The sequence below is a fragment of the Ictidomys tridecemlineatus genome, chromosome 9 (genome assembly GCF_052094955.1).
Source record: "Ictidomys tridecemlineatus isolate mIctTri1 chromosome 9, mIctTri1.hap1, whole genome shotgun sequence".
Classification (NCBI taxonomy): domain Eukaryota; kingdom Metazoa; phylum Chordata; class Mammalia; order Rodentia; family Sciuridae; genus Ictidomys; species Ictidomys tridecemlineatus.
Window position 1 is genome coordinate 101,187,710 of NC_135485.1, and position 23,129 is coordinate 101,210,838.

At 34.6% G+C, this 23,129-nt stretch overlaps 1 protein-coding gene across 1 annotated transcript in view; it reads right to left on the bottom strand.

Annotated features, from left to right (window-relative positions):
- Positions 1-23,129, bottom strand: part of Bank1 (B cell scaffold protein with ankyrin repeats 1) — a 286,896-nt gene that overhangs the window by 201,230 nt on the left and 62,537 nt on the right. The window contains exons 3-4 of the mRNA XM_078021872.1: positions 17,815-17,969; positions 9,549-9,687 (exon numbers count right to left, since the gene is read on the bottom strand). Of these exons, the coding sequence (XP_077877998.1) occupies positions 9,549-9,687; positions 17,815-17,969 (294 nt within the window). The remainder of the gene's footprint in view (positions 1-9,548; positions 9,688-17,814; positions 17,970-23,129) is intronic.

Below are 23,129 nucleotides of genomic sequence, written 5' to 3' on the forward strand. Positions count from 1 at the left end.
GTAGAGATCTATAATCATCATTACATAATTCTTTAGAATTTATAAAAGTGCAGTCATTCATTAAAAGCTAGCTATTTAGGAGTTTGTTACCAATCTTATGAAGAAAATTTTAATTAATTATAGGCAAGCTTCTCAAAATTGTGTTTGGAAAGAGCAGCATTGATTGAAATTACAGAATTTGTATTCAATTGATCAGAATGAAATACCCTGTGGAAAGCAAGGTCTAATGCCCTGATACATAAGCAAGTCCTGTATATACACAATACATTCATCCAAAGCTTTTAGTAACAAATTATTCAAAGTAGAATTCCCTGTGAATTCTGCGGTATCATACCAACATAATTAAAATTATGTAAAAATCAGAGGCTCTCCATGAAAGAATAACAATGTATAATCATTAAAATAGAAAAATTTCTGTTTTATTGTAACATAAGTAAACAAAATTTAGCTCTTTAAATTTATTTGTAGGACAGTTCTTAAAAAGCTTTCACTTTGTTACAGAGATATTTCTCAAATTCTCCTGGAAAATTGTCACTCAAAATGTGTGGGTTTGGGATAAGTCATTAATTATAAAATCAACAGTCTTGAACAGACTTGAATATTTAAAATTTCTTAAGGCTCAAGCATTAATTTTACTTTATCTCATGAAAAAAAAAAGTTAGTGGAGCTCTTATAATTTTGTTCAGGGAAATTTAAAGGCAACAAAAGCATTCTTAAGCTTAACTAGGTCAAGGAGCTGTTCTGTCCTCATTCCATATTCTTGACAAGATACTGACTTGCAGTACGAAAGAAGAATCACTGTCTTCCTGAAGAAGTACTCACCCAATAGAGGACACAGAGAAACCTGAACCCAAAATCAAAGTTGTGAAACACATCACCTGTGCTAAGGTGGTGATGGTAAAGAAGGGTCCAGAATCCCTGGAGCCAATAAAATGAGTTTCTATAGACTTCCAGAAGATGCTTTTTAAAAATTTTTATTTTATTGTAGTAAATCATGAAAATAGTTTTGAAGAAGATATTGACTTCATGTACTGGGAAAAAGATTAGTAGAGTTATCCTACTGAAAGTATGCCAGGCAATGAATGAAAGATGCCTAGTGAGAAGATGTGTTTGGCTGGATCTGGTGGCACACATCTGTAATTCCAGTGGCTCAGGAGGGTGAGGCAGGAGGATCGTGAGTTTAAAGTCAGCCTCAGCAAAAGCAAGGTGCTAAGCAACTCAGTGAGACCCTGTCTCTAAATAAAATACAAAAAAGGGCTGGGAATGTGGCTTAGTGGTTGAGTGTGGTAATTCTTTGCTATAGAACACTTAAAACTCTCTCATTTCTTTAGAATTCAACATGAAAAAATGAATGGATTTGCTTTTGATATATAGTCACTACTTGGCTTATAACTTTACCAGGGTATCTAATGATGTTCTTGTTAGTGCAATATTTCAAAGAAATGCCTTCCAAAGTATCATGTTTGTTGCATGTATTTTCATATCTGTTGAGTGGTAGTTACTAAATTCAAACCTAATTACTGTTTCCACCCATATATTAGAAAAAAACTACTTATGAAATAATTTGGTTGGGAGGCCCCCTTTATCATGCTATCAATACATCAGTTTTTTTTTTATGAACACATCAATTTGTTTTTTTCATGAACTGTACCTGAACTGCTTGAGTATAATTTCACTTTAACATGGGTTCACTATGACTACATTTTATAGCTTTTCAAAAAATGAAAGGGGAAAAAAAAAAAAAAACGGGCCTGGAGTTGTAGCTCAGTGGTAGAGTGCTTGCCTAGAATGTGTGAGGCATTGGGTTTGAGCCTCAGCACCACATATAAATAAATAAATAAATAAATAAATAAATAAATAAATAAATAAATAAATAGTTATGTGTCCACTTAAAATGAAATAAATAATAAAGAAAGAAAAAAAGAAAGGAATAGAGACCAAATAATTTAAAGACTTAAATAGAAAAGAGTAAAAGTAAATCCTGCTGTTTATCATCTAGACTGAGATAACAAGTAATATCTAACTCTAGAAGTGCACACAAATAGAGGTCAAGGTCATCAAACAAAGCAAGCATGTGAGAGCCAGCTATGGAAAGGTAGAAAGACCCACAATGGAAGGAAAACATGGAGCCCCTTCCCTCCATCAGATATAAACACATACAGAGAAGCAATGAAAAAGGAAAGCTATTTAAATTTCAAATCTCAAACTCTAGGCCATTTAATGTTATTGTCTCTTTAAAAATATTAATTTTCTATTTCCAGACTAAAGATGGTAATCAAATCTATTTGCTTCTAATTTTTACTATCTGAGTGGTAAACCACGTCACAAAAAAGACTTCAATAACTTTCTCTTTCTCCATGGTTCAACTGGTCATTTCTTCCAGATTAGGCATAAATTGATGCAATTTAGGGAAAATACAATCCCAAGGTATTTTTGAATAGTAAAAATATTTTACTTATTCCATAACAATAGCTATTTCACAAACCCAGTAAGAGCTCTTTTACTGGTGTTATTTTCATTAGCTGAGAAATCATCTGACTTTGAGAGCCAATTTTAGTCCTAACCTTCAATGGTAGATGAACTCAACTAATATTTCCACGAAATCAGGTTTGAATATCAAGATTAAATAAAGATGGTTTCAAAACCTTGGTCCTGCCTAAAAATTAATCGCAATTTAAAATGTTCAAATCACAAATTGATCATAGAAATCTGTTTGTCAATGTTGCTTTTTCCCTAAGCATGTTTGACATATATTTGGCATATCCTGCAGTGTTTTCAAGCTCTTTTAATGAAATAAAATTTATAATTCATATTACCTAGAATGGAGTTTCCTAATTAATAAAGGGAATCTATGTTTTTCAGATATATTATGCATTCCTTTCAACCTTTAATTAGTTGTCCCCCTGCTGTGCTGTTTTTTATTTTTTATTTTTTTTCCTGGCTGTGCTACAAATACCAAAGGAATACCCTCTTCCTTCTGCTCAGAAATTAATTAATATTTCAAGTTGCAATGCTTCACATAGGTTTTTATACATTTAGACATAAGCTAGAACCATAGTAACTTCAAATTACTTTAGTCAAAAGTCTTTGTCAGAGATAAACCTATGGATACCATCAGAAAGGTCTGTTTCTTGAAAAATAAAGTTATTTCAATTTTATCAAGTTATGGAGCTGAATGGAAAGGGGAGGTGATAAAAAAAAACTAGAGGATACATACATTCTCAAATGAAAAAAAATCAAGTTAAAATGTGGAAGTGGGTCAAAGGTACAGAGGCAGCAAAGAAAAAAGTATCTTTTAAGATTTCCTGATTAGTCAGCATCATTGTACATGAACATAAGAATTGTTTTTTTCCTGCATTGTTACCACATGAAAATGGCCCTGTATTAGCTTTTATGGAAGGTAGAAAATTAATGATTCAATTTCTTTAAGATACAGATCAATTCAGAACATTCATTTCTTAAGTGAATTTTGGTAGCTTATGTCTTCCAAGGAATTTGCCCATTGGTCTAAGTTTTCAAACTCTTACGGTATTCATAGTACCCCTTGTTATCACTGAAATGCTCAAGGATTAGTGGTAATGACCCCTGATATTTATTTCAGATGTTGGAAATTGTTGTTATCTCTCTTTCTTTCTTGGTTAGCCAGGCTAGAAGTTGATCAATTTTATTGATCTTTAAAAGAACAATCTTTGAAGTTTGTTAATTTTACCTCTTATATTCTTTTTTTTATTATTTTTTGCTTTAATTTTTATGATTTATTTCCTTCTGCTTGCTTTATTCCTAAATTTCTCATTTCCTTTGTTTTCTTAAGGTATAGGCATCTTTTTTTGATCTTCTTCTTTTCTAGTATAGATGATCTATGAGAAATTGTCCTATCATTTTTTTTCTATGCATCTCACAAACTTGGGTAAAGTTATACTTTCATGTATTTGAAATCATTTTTTATATTGCTTTTTAAGTCTTGTTTTTAAACCTTTATATATTTAGGAAAGTTTTCAATTATCCTGTTATTGATTTTTATTTCATTTCCATTGAGGGAAATTTGTGGTTTCTATTTGTTTACATTGATCAAAGTGATTTTTATAAAGACCAGCATGAGGTTTATCTTGGTGAATGTCTCTTGTGAATTTCAGAAGAATGAATATCCTATTACTGTTGGATGTAGTATAGTATGAATGTCAATTAAATCAAGTTGATTAATAATACAGTTCAGCTCAACTATATACTTACTGATATGTCCTTTATCAATTACTGAAAAAGGGTGTCCAAATCTTCACCTAGAATAGCAAACTTTTTGATATCTCCTTCCAGTTCAATTTTCTTTTGCTTTATATGTTTTATGTTCTTTTTTAATATTTAGTTTAATATTAGTTGGAGGTGGACACAATTACCTTTATTTTATTTTTTGTGGTGCTAAGAATTGAACCCAGTGGCTCATACATGCTAGGCAAGTGCTCTGCCCCTGAGTTACAACCCTAGCCCTGATGCTCTGTTGTTAAGTGCATATATATTTGGGATTGTTCTATCTTCTTGGAGATTGTACCTATATTGTAACATAATGGCCCTCTTTATTCATGATAATTATCCTTATTTGGAAGTCTCTTTGTCTGTAATCAACACAGTTGTCCAGCTTTTTAAAATTTGTGTTAATATGGTATATCTTTTTCCATCCCTTTATTTTTTTATTTAACTGTGTCTTATATTTAAAGTGAGTTTTCTTATGTAAACATATACATGAGTCTTGCTTTTTTATTCACTCTGGCAATCTGTCTTTTAATTGGTATACTTTGACCATTCACACTTCATAGTTGTGTTACTACTATGGGCTTTAGTCATAGTTGGGTTACTACTCAATGTATTTGTAACATTCTTAGTCACTGAATTTTTCTACTTTCCTCCTCCCAACTTCAACTTTTTCTGTTCTCTCAGTTTTATTTGAGAATTCTAGAAATCCCATTTTAAGTTTTAGTTATATCTTTAAATTTTTAAATGATTGTCCTAGAGTTTTAAATACATATCTAACAAACTTAGTTCCACCCTCAAATAATATAATGACACTTTATAGATGGTGCAGTTATCTTGTAAAAGAATATTCCCAATTATTTCCTCCGATTCCTTATAATATTGCTGTTGATCAGTTCACTCATCCATATGCTGTAATCACATAATACATTGTTACTATTTTTAGTTCAGAGATATAACACCTTTCTACCCCTATACATATTTATTTTTAAGTAAGTCATTAAAGTTAATGCTAAAGTACTTCTACCAATTTATGGGTTCAGTGAATTATACTCCAGGTAAGCAGATCTCAAAGGTCACTCTCTTGATACCACTCTTAGAGATTTTGGTTAAAAATCTCTTTGGGTTAAAAACACAGCACCCCAGATTATGATGCCTTAGTGTGCTGAGTACTTTGAATTGGAGGGGACTTGAAGGGCCTCAGAACTAAGGACTATCTGACCATCTTACCACCTCCCACCCCTTTTTCTTACTTGAAGAGAGTCACAAAACAGAATTTGCTTTTCCAAGGTAGTTCCAACAACTAGAATGTCTCCTTTCAAAAGCAAGCCTTAATACTTCAAAAGGTTACACTCTCGCTTCTCCCTTGGATGCCCTCATTGCAGAGGTTCTTGGCCCACACCTGGAAGAGGGGATGCTCCACAGAGAGACCTAGAAGAATCTGGACACTCAGGCTTGGCTGGGTTGCCTTCCTCAGTTGGTTATCATTAGATATATCTTTGGTCCAATTACAATTTTATACACTGTCCATTCCTCATTGAAATTTAAACATAAAAATAGTTTTCTCTGGGTCTTTGGGTCTTCTTCTTTTTTAAAAATTTTATTTATTTATTTATTTATTTTAGGTGTAGATGGACACAACACAATGCCTTTACTTTTATGTGATGCTGAGGTTCAAACCCGGGTCCCGCCCGTGCCAGGCGAGCACTCTACCGCTGAGCCACAATCCCAGCCCTTTGGGTCTTCTTTCTGAGGCTTCCAGCATCATATAAAACTTTGACTAGATGAATTTGCTATGCTGTTCACATGTCAGTCTGTCTTTGTTTTGGACATGTCAACTATGGCCCCTTTGATGGGTAAGCAGAGATATAACAATTTTCTACCCCTATGTGACTTATTTCTCACATGGGTTCAAGGGTACTCCAATTTTAGTTTGCTCAGCTTTATTTTATAAAATGGGAGTGACATTGTCTAAGCTCTCTGCTTGATGAGGCTGAAACCATTAGTATGATATTGCTTTTAAAACTTTGGTATTGAACAGGTACCTATGTATGACTGGCTCATGGTATGAAATGAAGTTCTTACTAGTGTTCAAAATATTTCAGAATCAGAGAAAGTAAGATTCTGGCCTCTTCTGCTGAGGCATTTACTGTCTATATTTCCACACAGATTCATATGAACATTTTGTATATTGTGGCATAGCAACAAGAACTTTGGAAGAAAATCTCTCATTAATTTCTATATACCAGTAGAAAGAACAACTTATAGAAATTTAATCAGGATAGCTAGTAAATAGTGATTTATTTATTGATTGATGACATATTTGTTATTTTACAATGTAGACAATATTACGATCTTATATATCTTCAGAGAGAAGGAAAGTTAGTTTCCTACTTTTCTGATAAGCAATTTGAACTTCCTCATCTTTTTATCTTCTCTTTTTTATGTTAAATAGATATAATATTTTCACTTACTTATAGAGCATGGCATTATAATTCAATAGATGGATTCAATGTGTAATGATCAAATAAGAGTAATTATCTTTTCTATGAGAAATACATTATCATTTCTATGAGAAACCCTTCTCTAGTTATTTTGAAATATATAATTAATTTCGTGGACTTGAGCTGTCCTATTGTACTAAAGAACATCATAACTACTTTTCCTCACTTAGGTGCATTTGGTACCCATTATCTACCCTTTCTCCATCCCACCTCCTCCCCATCCTTCCTATCCTCTATTGACCTTTATTCTATTCTATATTGCTATGTGATCAACTTTTTTAGATTTTACAATTGAGCTATAATATGTGGTATTTGTCATTTTCACTTGCTTATTTCACTTAGCATTTGTTCTCCAGGTCCATTCTTGTTAAAAGGACAGGGTTTCAATTTTTCTAATGAATAAACAATATTTTATTGCATACATAAATACAAATGTGCACATGCGTACCCAAGTTGATTCCATATCCTGACTATACTGTGAACAATGCTGTAGGAGCCATGTTAGTGTAGGTATCTCTTTGACATAATGATTTTACTTCCTTTGGAAATATACACAGTAGTGGAATTGCTAGATCATGTAGTATTCTACCTTCAGTTTCTTGAAGAACCATTATTTTGTTTTCCATAATGGTTGTACAAAGTTTCATTCCCATGAATAGTAATGAGCTCCCATTTCTCCACATCCTTGCCAGCATTGGTCATCTTTTGTATTTTTGATAATAGACATTCTAACTAGGGTGAGATGACAAGTCATGGTTTGATTTGCATTTCCCTGATGACATAATGTTGAAAATTCTTCATATACTTATTGGTAACATCTTTTAAAAATTGCAAACTCATATCATCTCCTTCCCCCTGCCTCCATTTCTTATTTGCGTCTTTGTGTGTGAGAGTGTGTGTGTGTGTGTGTGTGTGTGTGTATGCGTGTGGCCTGGGGTTTGAACCCAGGGCCTCATGCATGCTAGGCATAGCACTCTACCACTGAGCCAAATCCCTAGCTCCATTTCTTCAGTTTTAATAGGATTATTTTTGTTGTTGTTTGAGTTCCTTACATATTCTAGATCTTATTCCCTTCTCAGATATATAGCTTAAAAATGCTTTCTCCATTCTTTAGGTTGTTTCTTTACTCTATTTGCTGTGCAGAAGCTTACTAGGTTAATAAAATCCCATTTATCTAGTTTTGCTTTTGTTGCCTGTGTTTTGGGATCTTATCCAAATAATCTTTGCATATCCCAATTTCTTGAAGTATTTCCCTTATGGTTCCATCTGGTAATTTCATTATTTCAGGGACTTTGGCACATTTTACTTTTTACACTACTTTTAGCCATTAGGTACACTGTGCAAAAAAAAACTTAGGTCATGTGAATAATTTTATTTGACATCTTGATCTCTTACTTGGGAAATATTTAAGTACTTCTTAATTTACAATATTGACTTTTTTCCTGCAATAATTTATTCTAACTAAATTTAATTTAAACTCTAAAAGTAATCAGTTAAAAATTATTATTCATAAATCAGTTAAGAATATGATATAAGGCGAAGCACAGTGGAACACGCCTGTGTCTTGAGAGGCAGAGTCAGGAGGATTACAAATTCAAGATGAGCCTTAGCAATTTAATGAGGCTCTAAGCAACTTAGTGAGAATCTGTCTCAAAAAAAAAAATATTAAAGGGCTAGGAATGTGGCTCAGTGGTTATGCATCCCTGGGTTCAATTGCCAGTCCCCACCCCCAAAAAAAGAATTAAAGAAGTAGGGGCTTTGTGACAAGAAAGAAAGAAAAAAGGGTTCTTTATAATCACACTTGTAATTATATTTGTCCATGAAAAGAAGCAGTGTCTAAAATGTTTATGAAGTCCTAGTATAAAGTCCTTCCTTCTAATAATCCAACTCCAACCCAAGTTCTACAAGGAAATCCACAGAGAGGATACATTTTTGCCTAAAACACATAAAGGTCTGTAAATGCTCTATAAACGTTCCGTATAAAAGTGACATTCTTGAAGGGGACAAAAGAGGAGCTCAAGATATGTTTGACATACATTTTGTCTTTAAATATTTCTATCACAATTCCAAATTCATAAGGTGAAGCATATTTTCATTGCAAAATATTTTGTGAAGTAATTTTACTCTTTGATTATAAAAGGATATAGTAAAATAAAAACAAGTAGTCTTAACATAACAAAACATACAAAAATTATATATTATATTTTTTATTTTAGTTACAATTGTTGTGGCAAGTATGGGTATTCTGTCTGGAATTTTATATCTAATACAATTAATCATGCTGTATGCAAAGCTGGGAAATCAAATGATTTTTAGCTTCATAAATGAAATAAAGAAATGATGGACAGATTATATGTAGAAACCATGATTAGAAAATACTGAAAAAGAATTATGCTTTCCAGAAAACCAAAAATATATTCAGAGACTTGCAGTGATAGGGGGTATGCAAAAAGGAAAAGAAAACAGAATATTTATTTTAATAAACCCAAATATTTGCTAATATGAGTGTTACAATAAAATAAATAATTTTTGTTCTAAATTTATTAGCTGATGTACATTCAAGTGCTCTGTTACTGGATGTCATTTTACTACATGGTACACAATCACATTTCTCATAATTTACACATTCTTACTTTTGCAAATTCAGATTAATAATAACAACCTTGGGTATGTGAAACTAAACACAGGAAACACCTGCAGAAAAATATTAGTTTCTGTAGGGAAGCAAAACCATTTATCATAAATTTAATGAAAGGAACTCGAAATGATGTTTTATATTTTTTAAAGCATAAAAATTCTTACCTAAAGCTTTCATATACCAGACTTTCTTATTCCAAAGAGCCGGCTGTGCTCTAATGTGCATATTGTTTGATGTAAATTCAACTTCCACAGTTTCAGCAATTACTTCATCTCTCAAAAGAATGAATATCTCACCAGGATTCTATAAAGTAAAAATATAACACAGTTCAGTTTACCTTAACAAAGAATCCATTACATTTATCAGTGATAAAGGTTATACCCTATCATTGAGCAAGTCTTCAATCCTATTTGTATTTCCAGTCATATTCAGACATGAAATTTGTAAATGTTCACTACCCTTTAAGTTTATCAGTTTGATATCTATCCAATACTCCTTTTTCCTCTCACCTCTTCCTACTGTGGCATACTATCCTTGGGTAAAAGCATCTTTTCACAGACCAGCATGGGACTATCATTCGACTTTTAACCAAATCCCTTCAACTTTCTAGAAATTGGTTTCTTTATCTGTAAATGAGAAAGTCTTAAGTTTAAGTCTTAAGACCTCTTATCACTTACATGTAATGAAAATTTTTAATGTCTAGTAATTTTATTATATAGTAAGCATTCTCTGATTACTATTTATTTATATGAAGATCTGTGAAAATTTCTGAGTTGACCAAAGGTTATACATCCACAAGTTTTGAGATTTAATTAAGTTGGAAAAGTTACATTTATGTATATGAAGTTAAAGTGTTATTGAAAGATTTATTTTTGGACAAAAATATCCAGAAAATTACTAACAATGAGAAATACTGAAGTTAATACTGACAAAAGGAAAGAATAAAAATGTATCAAATGTCTGTTTTAAATCTCTTTTAATCATAACTGAAACTACACACACACACACACACACACACACACACACACACACACACACACAACCAAAATGGTTAAAATGGTTACTTTTCTCTTTCAGGAAGAGAGCAACAAATATGTATAGTTGAATTCTGGAGACTAATCTGTACTGTTTCACTTCTCACTTCTAGATCCACACTTTTCTTCACACCATGCTAACCTTTTGAAAAAATAAAATATTCCTTTCATAATCATGAAATATCACAGATAATACCTTTCAAAGACTTTCTTCCAAGTCATACTAAATTTCAGCCTTACACTAAATAAAACAGAAACCTCATTTATGTACTCTTGTAAGTCATGTTTATCAAAAAGTCCTTGATTTCAAAATTCTTCTTATTTAAATGTTTCTCCCTAAGCATTAATCACATATCAGTGAAACTTACATCTTAGTTGTAACAGTTTCTACAAATAGTATGTTGATGATACAAATGATGTCAGCTGACACACAAATACACTTCAGACATTTTTTACCAAAGTCTACTCCCAATGTTTGCCTGTAGGATATTTCAAACTAAATTTCCCCTCACCAACTATACTGCACATGGAGAAAAGGGTCCATCTCCGAGGAAGGAGCACCATTCCATGATTCCACCTATTTCTCTTGCCCACCTGGACACCAGGTCAGGTTGGGAATGTTAGCCTCCATTCTTCACATCTGCAGCCTCCTTCCCTCAGGGACTCCCTTCTAGATAAGCCCTTAGTTTCTTCTGTTTTTCTTGTCACTTCACCTTAAATCTTAAGTCACATAATTACTCCCTATTTGGTGGGTCTGTTTTCTCAAGAATGTAGCTTCGCGGCTCTTCAGAGCTGTTTTCTATGCTTAAGTCGCTCCTTGTTTTAACTTTGCTCTTTTCAAAGCTGGTAAGTGCAGGTGTACCCGCCAAATGTTTTATTCACCCAACCAACTCATTCTCATTCCTGAGTATCCACACAGGCTACTTCTTATGCAACAGACTCCCTCCTTAATAGAGGGCAGGGCTCCGCCTTTTGACAATTTCCAGAGAAAAATTCTAAACAAAAGACAAGCATACTGACCTTCTCCAAATGAAGGATTTACATCTTCATTTGTACCCAGGGCTGGCTTCATGGGTTTATGACCTATACAATCACAGGGCCCCACACTTAGAAGGCTTAATGTTGGCTTAATGTTCTGCTGTCACTCTCCTAAAATAGTCAATAACTTGAACAAAGACCTTGCATTTTCATTTTGCTCTACAAATTAGGTAGCTCATCCTGTTTGTGTTATTTAGTTCCTTTTCTCCCTCTATTACCCTGTCTGTAGGTTCCTTTTCAAGGTCCAACTCAGGTTTTACCAGGTCTATGAAATTCTCCCTGTGATTTCAGCCCACAAGGAATTTTGGAGCATTCAAGGAACAATGATAAATGCCTGTAATCCCAGCCACTCTCGAGGCTGAGGCAGGAGAATTGCAAGTTCAAGTTTAGCCTGAGTAATTCAGTGAGACCCAGTCTCAAAATAAAAATTAAAAAGGACTGGGAATGCACCTCAGTGTTAAGGATCCCTGGGTTCAATCCCCATTACCAAAAACAACAACAACAAAAAGAGGTGAAAGAATATTAGAGCATTTCGTGTTCATGCCCCGCATCTGGCCATTGCTAAATCCTAATCTCCAGTCTTTGTTCTTCATATCTGTGTCATGGCTTCCCAGCTAGATCATAAATGTTCTGAGGCTGTTTTTATTTTCTCATACCATTGTATAATTTTGTAAGACTTAAGCAGATTAGAGGTATTCGGTATATATTTCTTTGAGATGGAATAAATCTGTAAAAACACGACATTTTAAAACTGTTCCTTACCACCCTAGTACTCAGCTATATCTAATCCTTGTGTATTTTATATGACAACAAGTCCCTGGAGGGAGGGCTTGACCTTGATGGGTACATTGAACTCACTGGAGAAAGTATTAGGACTTTCATATGACCTTTAAGTTAATTTTATCAGTTATGAAGTTGCTGTTTTGCTATTGTTCTTTCTGACACCTCTGCATGTGCCTTATTTGGGTCTGAGATTCAGAGAGAATGGGTGAAGTTTGGCTGCATGGGTCACAAACCTTGAATGTTACTCCAAGATAAGTGCAATGGGATATCTTAAGCTAGAGCTGTATAGGCTTCTGCAGTTGGGATGGATCTTGTCCTCTGTGACAGCAGAGTAGAAATTGATTATGGCAATGGTTTCAAATTTGACTGCTAATGCTCACCTTCAGAATCACTTGGAAAACATTTTAAACCTCTCGGTGCACAGGATGTAACTGAATATTTATATCTAGATAAATCGCTGGAAGTAGGAAATGGGTGTTATTATTTTTAAAAATTTCCCCTTGGAGCTGGGCAAAGTGGTGCACGCCTGTAACACAAGCGGCTCCAGAGGCTGAGGCAGGAGGATTGCAAGTTCAAAGCCAGCCTCAGCAACTTAGCAAGGCCCTAAGCAACTCATTGAGACTCTGTCTCTAAATAAAAAGTAAAAAGGGCTGGAGATGTGGCTCAGTGATTAAGTGCCCTGTGTGTTCTATCTTTCGTACAACAAAACAAAACAAAAAACCCTCCCCTTGTATTCTCTAAAAGCCTTTCAGTAGTTTAAGAGCCATTTGATTAAAAGAAAGAGAAGTCCTTGACTACTGTAAATACTCCCCTCCCAAAAGGCAGCATGTCACAAAAGAGACATTTTAGGCATTAATGTACATGATCAGTCTGTTTGGCCTTTACAGTTCTTTTAAATCAAATCAAAGGATCAGGATTTAAGTTGGTTACCACAAATGGTTTTGTGATTTGCTGTCAGAATGAAGTGGGTGATGCTGATAGCTTTTGTATATTATTTTAAATTGAATCTGAGGCCCATGAGTGAACTGGAAGGAGATCTCTGAAACTCTTAAGGTCCTTGAGAGTCTCATTCTTTCCCAGCGTCTTCTGACCTTTCAACAGGTGTTAATCACGCAGTCTGTGATCTTCCCTGTGGGTTTAGAAACTCCTTATGGTTTCAGCCACAGAGGTGTGTCAGTGAACAGGGCCTCTAAATAAAGCCTTCACTAGGGAAGATACCATGTTCTAGGATGCAGACAGAAAAACAATTTAATGAAATTAGTAGAGACGAAATGTTAAGAAAGCCACTTACAGGGCTTTCTGTGATTGCGCTATGACTTTAAAAACTCAATTTGTTCAAGAAATCAATGAGTGACTGAATTGGTTTTAAGAAATGTTTTGGTTTGATCATCAGGAGAGCTGAAGTGGGAGAATAAGATATTAAAGGAGCATCAGTGGATTCTACTAAAGGAAGTAAAAGATTTGGGGGCAGAAAAGCCAAGATTGCAATGGGCGGTTTCTTCTCAAAGGAAGGGAGAATGACCTATTAAAGCGCTACTTACAGACCAGACAAGATAAAAAGATAAGCTCACCCTCGTCTCTCATTAGGATGGCGCCATTTCAGAAAAGATATAAGGGTCATGACCGAGTCTGTGATGGGAGTTCACCGAAATGACAAGAGAAGTGAAGCTTCAGGGAGCAAATGGCAGTACTTCTGAGGGGGGGTCCCCAACACAGCGAATTCCCCTTACAGCACTGGGTAAAACCGTAAAAAGAAGTGACTGGGATCTCTTTAAAGACCAGGCAGCGCAAACAAGTGACTATAGGACATCTGGACAGATTCCTGAGAAGCCTCTGACAGGAGCACTGAACTCTTGATGCCATGGTGGGAAAATTGGAAGATGATTCACTGATGACAAGAAGGTGGATACATTTCCTACACTCAAGACAGGGTTTAACTTTAGTTGAGCAGTATCAGATGGACGTTTCAGACCAGAAAAACCCATTGTCATCAGACTGTTCTGTGCATTGTAGAATGTTTTACAGCATTCTAGTTGCGCCCATTAGAAGCCAGTAGTAATTCCCCAACTGTGACAACAAAAAAAGCTAAGTGAAGTGAGCCAGTCCCCAAAAAACAAGTGCCGACTGTTTTCTCTGATATAAGGGGGGTGACTCAAAGTGGGGTAGGGAGGGAGAGCATGGGAGGAAAATTACGTCTAGATAGGGAATAGGGGTGGGAGGGAAAGGGAGGGAGAAGGGGAATAGCTAGGATGATGGAAGGAGAGGGTCATCATTATACAAAATACATGTATGAAGATGTGAATTTGGGTCAACATACCTTATATACAAACAGAGATAAGATAAATGGTGGTATAAAGGTGTATTAATAATTGTATGCAAATAAATAAGAGAGCTCATATATAATGGCATAATTTGGTGTGAACATACTCTATATACAGAGTTACAAAAAACTGTAATGTGAATAGATAATTATGAATGTAATGCACTCCACTATTGTCATGTATGTAAGAAATAAATTTTTTTAAAAGGACAAAAAAAAAAAAGCCTACAGACTTGCCACATGTCCCTTGGGTATAAGGAGGGCAAAATTACCCCCCAGTTGAGAACGGCTACTCTGAGGGAATTTTCCTGAAATAATTACTGACTTTGGAATAAGAGCATAAATAAGAGGAGCTACCAAATAATGAGGTCCACTTGTGACTTAAATGTTGTTCCAAATGGAGAAGGCCTCTCAGGTGGCTTTTTGATCAAGGAGATAGAATTGCAAGAATTGCATGAGAATTGTTTGAACAGTGGATGTATTTGGCAGACTCATTAGTTTTTTTTTTTTTTTTAAAGAGAGAGTGAGAGAGGAGAGAGAGAGAATTTTTTTTTAATATTTATTTTCTAGTTCTCGGCAGACACAACATCTTTGTTGGTATGTGGAGCTGAGGATCGAACCCAGGCCGCACGCATGCCAGGCGAGCGCGCTACCGCTTGAGCCACATCCCCAGCCCAGACTCATTAGTTTTATATCATTAGTTTTATATCACTCACGATCTGTTACCCTACAAGACAAAAGTCAAGAGAAATATGCTAGAAAAACAAATGTTCAGGCCAATAAACAAAGAAAACATTTTTTAAAAAATAGTAAAATAGAACAAAGTGTGACAATTCTAGAGAAAGTTTAAAAAGAGGCCGAGTTAAAAAGATTTAAACCTGAATCTAAAATTTAAACTTAGGGAGTTCTCAAAGAGGCCAAGAATAACATACATAAATAGAATACTAGGGGCATATCTTCACTAGTGTGTGGAAAAAACATGGAGGAGACTGAAAAAAAAATTTTTTTTTCTGCTGTTTTGAAAGATTTTTCAAAGCCTAGGAAAAAATTTAAACTCTGTGGAAAGGAAGAGCACTGGGGAAAGTAAAAAGGTACCCAGGGCTACAGCAGCAATATCATCCAGTGCTTCAGTTAACAATCCACCAAAGCTGGTCTCCAGAACATGAGGGGACAGGGAGCAGAACTTCTCCAGGAGGCAAATCCATAGTGCAATTCCACAGCCAGAAACAGCAGTGGGAGGAAATTAAACTCACTTCCAACTCACAGTGAAGATTAGGCCCCTGGGGAGGATTCATGTTCAAGTCAGCATGCTAGAAACACAACTACAAAGGGAAAAAAATAGGTTTTGAAGAACCTGGGTGTGAATGAGGCACATCTCACATAAAACTCGGTGACAGGCAGGAGCAGTATTTTAATTTTTTGGAGATTGGGAGGGCAATGAAACCTCAAGTATTGCTTCCTTGGTGAAGAGAAGTGGTCTTGGAAGACTTCTTAGAAATGATTTGAAGTTCAAGGGTTGAGCTTTCAGACAGTTGGCATAGAGGGAGCATTATCCCAGCAAACCCCAAACATGATTTTACTCAGTTGGGTGCAAATGGTCTTTTCTGTTGGGCTTGGCAACAGTCAAATGGAATCAGATTTTATCAAGATCTATGTCCTTGTTGTATACAAGATTTTGCCTGGGATAACTGTTTTTTGGTAAAAAAGGAATAGATTATTTTGAAATTTCAGGGGGTGGGCTCATGTTAAAATAACCTTGCATGACACTTCATATTTAGGATTTTTTAAAAAGTGGAGTAACAAAGAGACATTTGATATTGCATTTAACTTCAGAGGGTCTTAAAGAATGCCAATTAAAGAAGGGCCCATGACTCTGCTGAACAACCCTTGTCCTTACCAGCGTTCTGCATTAGACACCTCTGCCTGAGGACTGTGAGGCTTGATTTTTGGACTTCACTTTCTTTGTGACTTTAGTAATAGGAGGATTTTACAGTGTTCAAATTTTACTTTTGCAGATATTTTTAAAAGTAGCAATTTAGACTTATTGCCTAACTCCTGGTGAATTATTTTTAGTCTCAGAGTTGTTTTTTTTTCCTTTTTTTTGCTTTAATTTCATCTACTTGAGAGTAGTTCACATTTCTCTTTTATTATAGTTCTTTTCTGCTTCTTCCATTATTTCCAACTCAATGGGAGCTAGTTTAGATTATTTTGCCTCATCTCCCTTCCTTAAGTTCCTGAGTCATTTTAAATGTGATGTAATTTCTCTTTGCCTGATTATCTGTGTCAGTTCCCTTAAACATGTATAGTTGAAATTCCTGGGGTCTCTAAAATAATGTTAAATCAGTTTTTGTTCCTCTAGAACTTATAGCAAAGTACCTTAAAACAGTAATTCTTCTTTTCAGGCCTGAATGTTGGGTGGAATTGAGGGAACTGAGCTTCAACCAACTCCACAGGATGCTTAGCTTCCCTCCCTGCAGGATCAGGAACCCACTCAAAGCCATTAGCAAGCCACTGCCCTCAGGTCCTGAGCGTCCACCAGCTTCAGTCAGAAGGACTCTTCCCTGCGGCTCCTGTAAGCCTCCCCCAGCGTCTCTGGCTCTTTCCTCTCACAGACACTGTAAACTCTGAGGTCCAGCATTTTTCGTGTTGTCAGCAGATTACGCAGCAGGGATTCAGTTCCAGCTCTACAAGTGGTTTATTTTCTTGGTTCATTCCAAGGAAGATTTAGGAGGAAGAAATGTCAGGAATATATTTTCATATAGGGATCTTTCCAGAAATCCTTCTCCAACCTTAGTCATTTCCTGGAGGACCACAACTTAGAGCTCTTACGGCATTTCTACTTAATAGTGCTGGCCTTTCCTACACTTTTATGATGGACAATTTGATGTTTCTAAAGATAAGTATTTTCAAATTGGGTTCAAGGGTATGAAGAGTATGTTTCCCTTTGGGAAAAGAAAATCCAATTTTCTTTTAAGCAGCTTGATATGTGTTTGTGTATGTTCATGTAAAGTTATAGATCTATCTTTTTGTAAAATATCAAGTAACAATGGATAAAATTCAGCTTTCATATATTTTCCAATGTCCAACTAGTCAATAAGTATATGTCAAATGCCTTGTAATTCCAAGATATTGTTCAAGGTTCTGGGGACACAGTCATGAGCAAGGTAGACCAAAATGTTATAGCTTACAGTCTAGAGAAATGTGGTATTTATGAAAACAGCAGGCCACTTAAATTTTTAAGACACACTTACTGACCTCACATGGAATTTCAGCAGGGAGCACTACTGCCAGTGGCATGGTGCTTCTTGAAGTTTCTGATGAATTTTCTCCATCCTTTCTCTGACTTATTTCCCCAGAATGCATGACTCCTACGTCGGCTGGAATGTTGACCTCAAGGTAGTCTTCAGAATCTAAAGAAATTTTTGCAAAAAATAGATTATATTATTTCATCCATTATTATAAAGACTAATTGATGATCAATAAATTTCATGCATACATGGGAAAACAAAACTGAGTTTAAGCCAGCTGAAATAACTAATCATATATCAATAATTAAAATAATGTTCTCAATTTAACTAATATTGCAACATTTATGACCAGAGTAGATCTACTATATAATAATATGCTCATCTACTAGTTGTGTTTTAAAAAGACTTCAATTACTATTGAAGTAAAGCAATAAATCCAAAAAGCATTAGATAATTTCTTTTTTCATGATTGTAATAAAAATCATTTTATCTTAAATTAGAAAATTTAAATCAGAACAATTATTAAAATTTAATTTTATTTCTAATTTAATAAGCAAAACTAATACTTCAATAAAATTTAGTTTAATATTGAAATACTAGTGTTCATTAAAATGTTAACCTGTTCTACAAAAATAAGTGTTCTATATACAAAAATTGTTTTTTTAATGTGTATTTCTAAGGATACTGAATACACTAAAAGTGAATTTAGTAGAGTAGTTATTGTTTTAACATTTAATAATTTTACTTTTAGTGTCAATCATTAAAACATTGTTCTCTGTTGAAAAAATATGTAGCAAGTAATGAGACAATTTTTAAAAATTTGTTTAAAATGTTTCTTTGGGGCATAGAATTAACTTGTCTAAAATCAAGACACTCAAAATGCAACTCTCTTCATTGCAACAACATGTGTAAACTCTTAGGCCCACCCAAAAGTATCCTTCAAATTCCCAAACAAGAAAACCTTAAAAGGAAAAGCAGGTATCCGTTTCTGACCCATAAAACTGGCCTGAGGAATAAGAATGCTTTGGTTTTCCACAAGCCCACTTTGAACTCACAGGTAAGCCCTGGTGAGTTCCTACCGAACATCAATATCTTCTCAGTACCAGACAAAGACATGTGATGGACAGAAAGTCAAGACCACTCTGCAAAAACAGGATTACTCAGATCACACAAAGGCCAGACAGACATCTGGCTGCTGCATCTTTACCAATGACAACTTCAGCTTCTTTTCATTTCTGCTGTTTTCTAGATAGGGAGAGCTTCTCTGCCCAATTTGCCTGGGATTTTTCTGGCATAGGTGATAAAAATACCATGTCCCAGAAATCTTCTCTGTCCCAAGAAAACTGGAACAGTTGACCCTCCTTGTAAATAGAGTCATTATTATATTAAATCATAAAATTACCCCACTTCTTGAGAGCAAGAAAACTATAGTGAAGCCCTTTTTTTTCTTGACAACCTCCCTCAAATCACATAACACCAGCCTAAATCCTATAATCTTTTGTAATACTCCTTCACTGAGATATCCTGTGGTTCCCCATAGAGTGTCTTTTCTTTGTTGCAACAAGCAAAACTCCAAACAGTTCAAGTTCAAGTATGTTCTTGGTGGTCCTTGACTAAAGAGCATTGGCAATGTAAGGGAAGAAGAGTCAAAGTCAATAAAGTCAGACAGAGCTAGACAAAAGTCTAGCTTATTGTATCTAAATGACTAAAACATGCCAGTTCTCTACAGGTAAGTTATCAAGAAAAGCAAAGCATCATAAAAGACAATTGCTTGATATATCTGTCTCCTCGCTTCATCTAAGAAGGAAAGTCATTAGTTGTTGTTTTGCATTGTTTTATTTCTGTTTTGTAATAGTTGCAGAATTAAGGCATGAAAGCACCTGTGATTCCCAGATTTTTCCCAATACAGGTGTTGTTGAAAAAGAAATGAAAATCAGCCTTTAGTGCTTTAACAGTTTTAAATGTTTTAAGAATTCTCATTCTCTCTCTCTTCTGCACATATTCTCACACTCCCAAATCATAACGGTGGACAGTTATATAAAACTAGCTTAATGATTTTGTGAATTGATAAAAGAACTAGGAAATTGATTTAATATTCCTTAAAGCAAAAAGAGGTAAGTCATTCAATGTGGCAGTATCTAAGATTTTGTACAAGACCTCTGCAATATAAGGTTAAGAAGAGCAATTTTATTTACCCTGGGGACATAATTATGGATGTATAAAAAGATTTGTCTCTATGAATGTTCACAGAAGCACTGTTTATAATGCAGAAAATTGGAAGCAATCTAAGCAATAAGAGAACAGATAAAAATATTCTATGTGATAAAAGATGTTACTAGTAAAAATTCCATCAGAGAATCTTTACCATCTAAGAGCAAGTTTATAACTCAGAAAAGGTCAAGTTAAAATATTGTCAATTTGATAGGTTTCTGCTTTAATAAAATAAGTGTATACAGAACTATGTGGTAAAAATTCAAGACATAATCTTGAATAAATAAGAAAAGACTAGCCGTATATATACCCAAAATATCTAAAGTAGTTATTTCTAGCCTGTGGGGTATAAGTAACTTTATTATATACATGTATATAAAATATTAATAGTATAGTACACATAAGATCTATGCTGACTTTTTTCATAATAAAAATGTACACATATATATATACTATATATATTTCAAGTAGAGAAAGAATTTATTGAGTTTGCAGACTAAATACCTATATCTATACCTTATATGACATGTGAATGAAATAAGAGTAAAAATTACTTTAAAAATAATAAATATATTAGTACACTGAAAATTGATAAATGGTGTCATTATATAAGAACAAATTTAAAAGAGTCCCTGAAAGAGCAAAGTAAATCTGGAACTAGATGAGCAGAGGTACCAGAGCAGAAACAATAGCTTAAAACAGAACTGTAAAATGCAATTTCAAATATAATATTAAGTTTTTAAAACTAATTTCCAAAATTAAAGGATACCAAACTCAAAATTCAAGAGAAGAAATGGTTCTTGAGACAAAGTTCAAGGTAATAAGTTAAAATCTCATTTACAACAACCAGGATAATTGAAAATTTCCTAACTGTTCTTACTACTGAGCAAGAAGCAATTTGCTTTTGCCCTAAGAATAAAACTCTAGACTCTAAACACTACAAGCTAGGACTAGGACTGGCTAAAGCAGCAGACTTGAGATTGATGTAATTCTCAACATTGTCAAAGTCATCAGGGAAAGGAAAAATGATAAAATGTGACTTCAGCGCTTTTTAGTGGGTTAAATTCCTAAGCACTGGCTCTGGAGTGTGTGGATATCTTGACCAGGACACTCACAGGAGGAGCCATATGAAAACTGACACAATGAACTGATGGTGATTTTCTATTAAAAATATAAACTGTCATCCAAGACAGTCACTCTTTTTAACAACAATCTGTCACATGAAAGAGACATATGAAAATCAACAAAGAGAAAAAAACATTGAAAAAAAATTGTTTAGTCAAACAGCTCAGAAAAAAAATGTATCGGCTATCGTGTTAGTCAGCTTTCCGTTACTGTGACACAATATTCTGAGATATACAAGGAGGACAGATTCATTTTGGATCAGGGTTTCAGAGGTTTCAGTCCACAACCACTTAGCTCTGTGAGCCTGTGGTGACTCAGAACAGCATGGCAGGGGGACTGATCAACTTATAGCAACCAGAAAACAAAAAGACAGGGAAAGGGGTGGGGTCCCCATATCCCCTTTGAAGGCACAGCCCAATGACTTTCCACTACACTCCACCTCATCAAGGTTCCACTACCTCCCAGCAGTGCCATGGGCTGGTGACCAAACCTTTAAAACAGGAGCCTTTGAAGGATATTCCAGATCCAAACTGTAACAGCTAAGAAGGAACAGGTTACAGTGATAAAGTAGGAGGAGAATAATAAGAAGGAAGAAAGTAGGAAAGGGTGTGTGTTTGGGGCATGGGTGAGTGGAGGCACTAAATTGGAATCTACCTGCATGGATTCACTACCTAACCCCTAACCCACATGGTATTCAGTGCACAGTGAACAGTAAAACATGGGAGTCTGGTCTCAGTTCTGAGCCAGCTGACTCATCCACCTTCTTCCAGTCTCATTACAAACATTTCTTTTTGTGTCATGACCCAAAAAAATGGATAGGAAACACTACTTTGCAGGTAGTATATGAAAGAAATCACATTATCACAAATAATCCTTATGTTAAGATGATCTAAGCAATACTAAATAATGGTATCAGAAACAAAGGTGAATCTTTGCAACTGAATATTAGGGGTGGGGAAGCTACCTGAATTTTTCTCATTTTCTTAATAAATATAATTGCATTGTAAACTTATTAAAAATGCAAAACATTAGAAAATAGGCACAAGAAAATAAAATTTCCCTTATGGATTAAAACACACAGTATGTCTTTAATTTTTAAAGCTACCCCTATTGCCTTTCGAAACACAGCTTTTTTAATGCTACCTATTTTTTCTAAAGTGTCATTTTTAGTGTGGATTTTTAATATTTTATGCTTAATTCTTTGCCAACTAATTAAACCCATGTGGAAATAAAGAGAGATTTTTCTGAAAATTGACAAAAACTCAGGAATTTTGGGAAAAGAAGTGGATTCTCTTATTTTTATCATATGTAGGCTTATATTGTTATTTGATTTTAAAAAATAAGTCATTCTTTAATGTACAATGACTAAAAGTCTAACGGTTGTTAACAGGAAAATAAAATGTTCCATTTTCTTCACAAATTAATATGAGTGTGTTTTGGGGAGGGTTGGGGACTGGAGGAAGAATCATTTAAGAAAAAAATATATGCCTACTGCTAAGAAAACAAAAAACAAAAACAAAAGAACACTTGTCTTGACTTTGAGAAAAGTACCCAGCACTAAGCTTCAATTTCCTTAGTTATGTGGTCTAATAAATAGTATCTTCCTTGTTGGATTATTTTGATTACAGGTGGTCCCCAAATTATTGTTCATCTTATGCTCTTTCAATTTTATGGTATGCATTCATTGTAAACTGTCATTTTTGATTTTGATCTCTTCCTGGGCTAGCAACATACCATAACATACTTTGGAAATTCTGGATAGTGGCAGCGAATCACAGCTCCCATTCAGACACAGGGTCACATGACTGATATTCTTATGTATACTGTGTAACAAGTATATTTGGTTATAAAACAGGTTCTGTGTTAAACTCAAGTGTGGACTAATGTATGTGTTCTGAGCATGTTTAAGGTGAACCAGACTAAGTTATGATGTTGAGTAGGTTAGACATATTAAATGCATTTTCAATTTACATTTTTCACTCATAT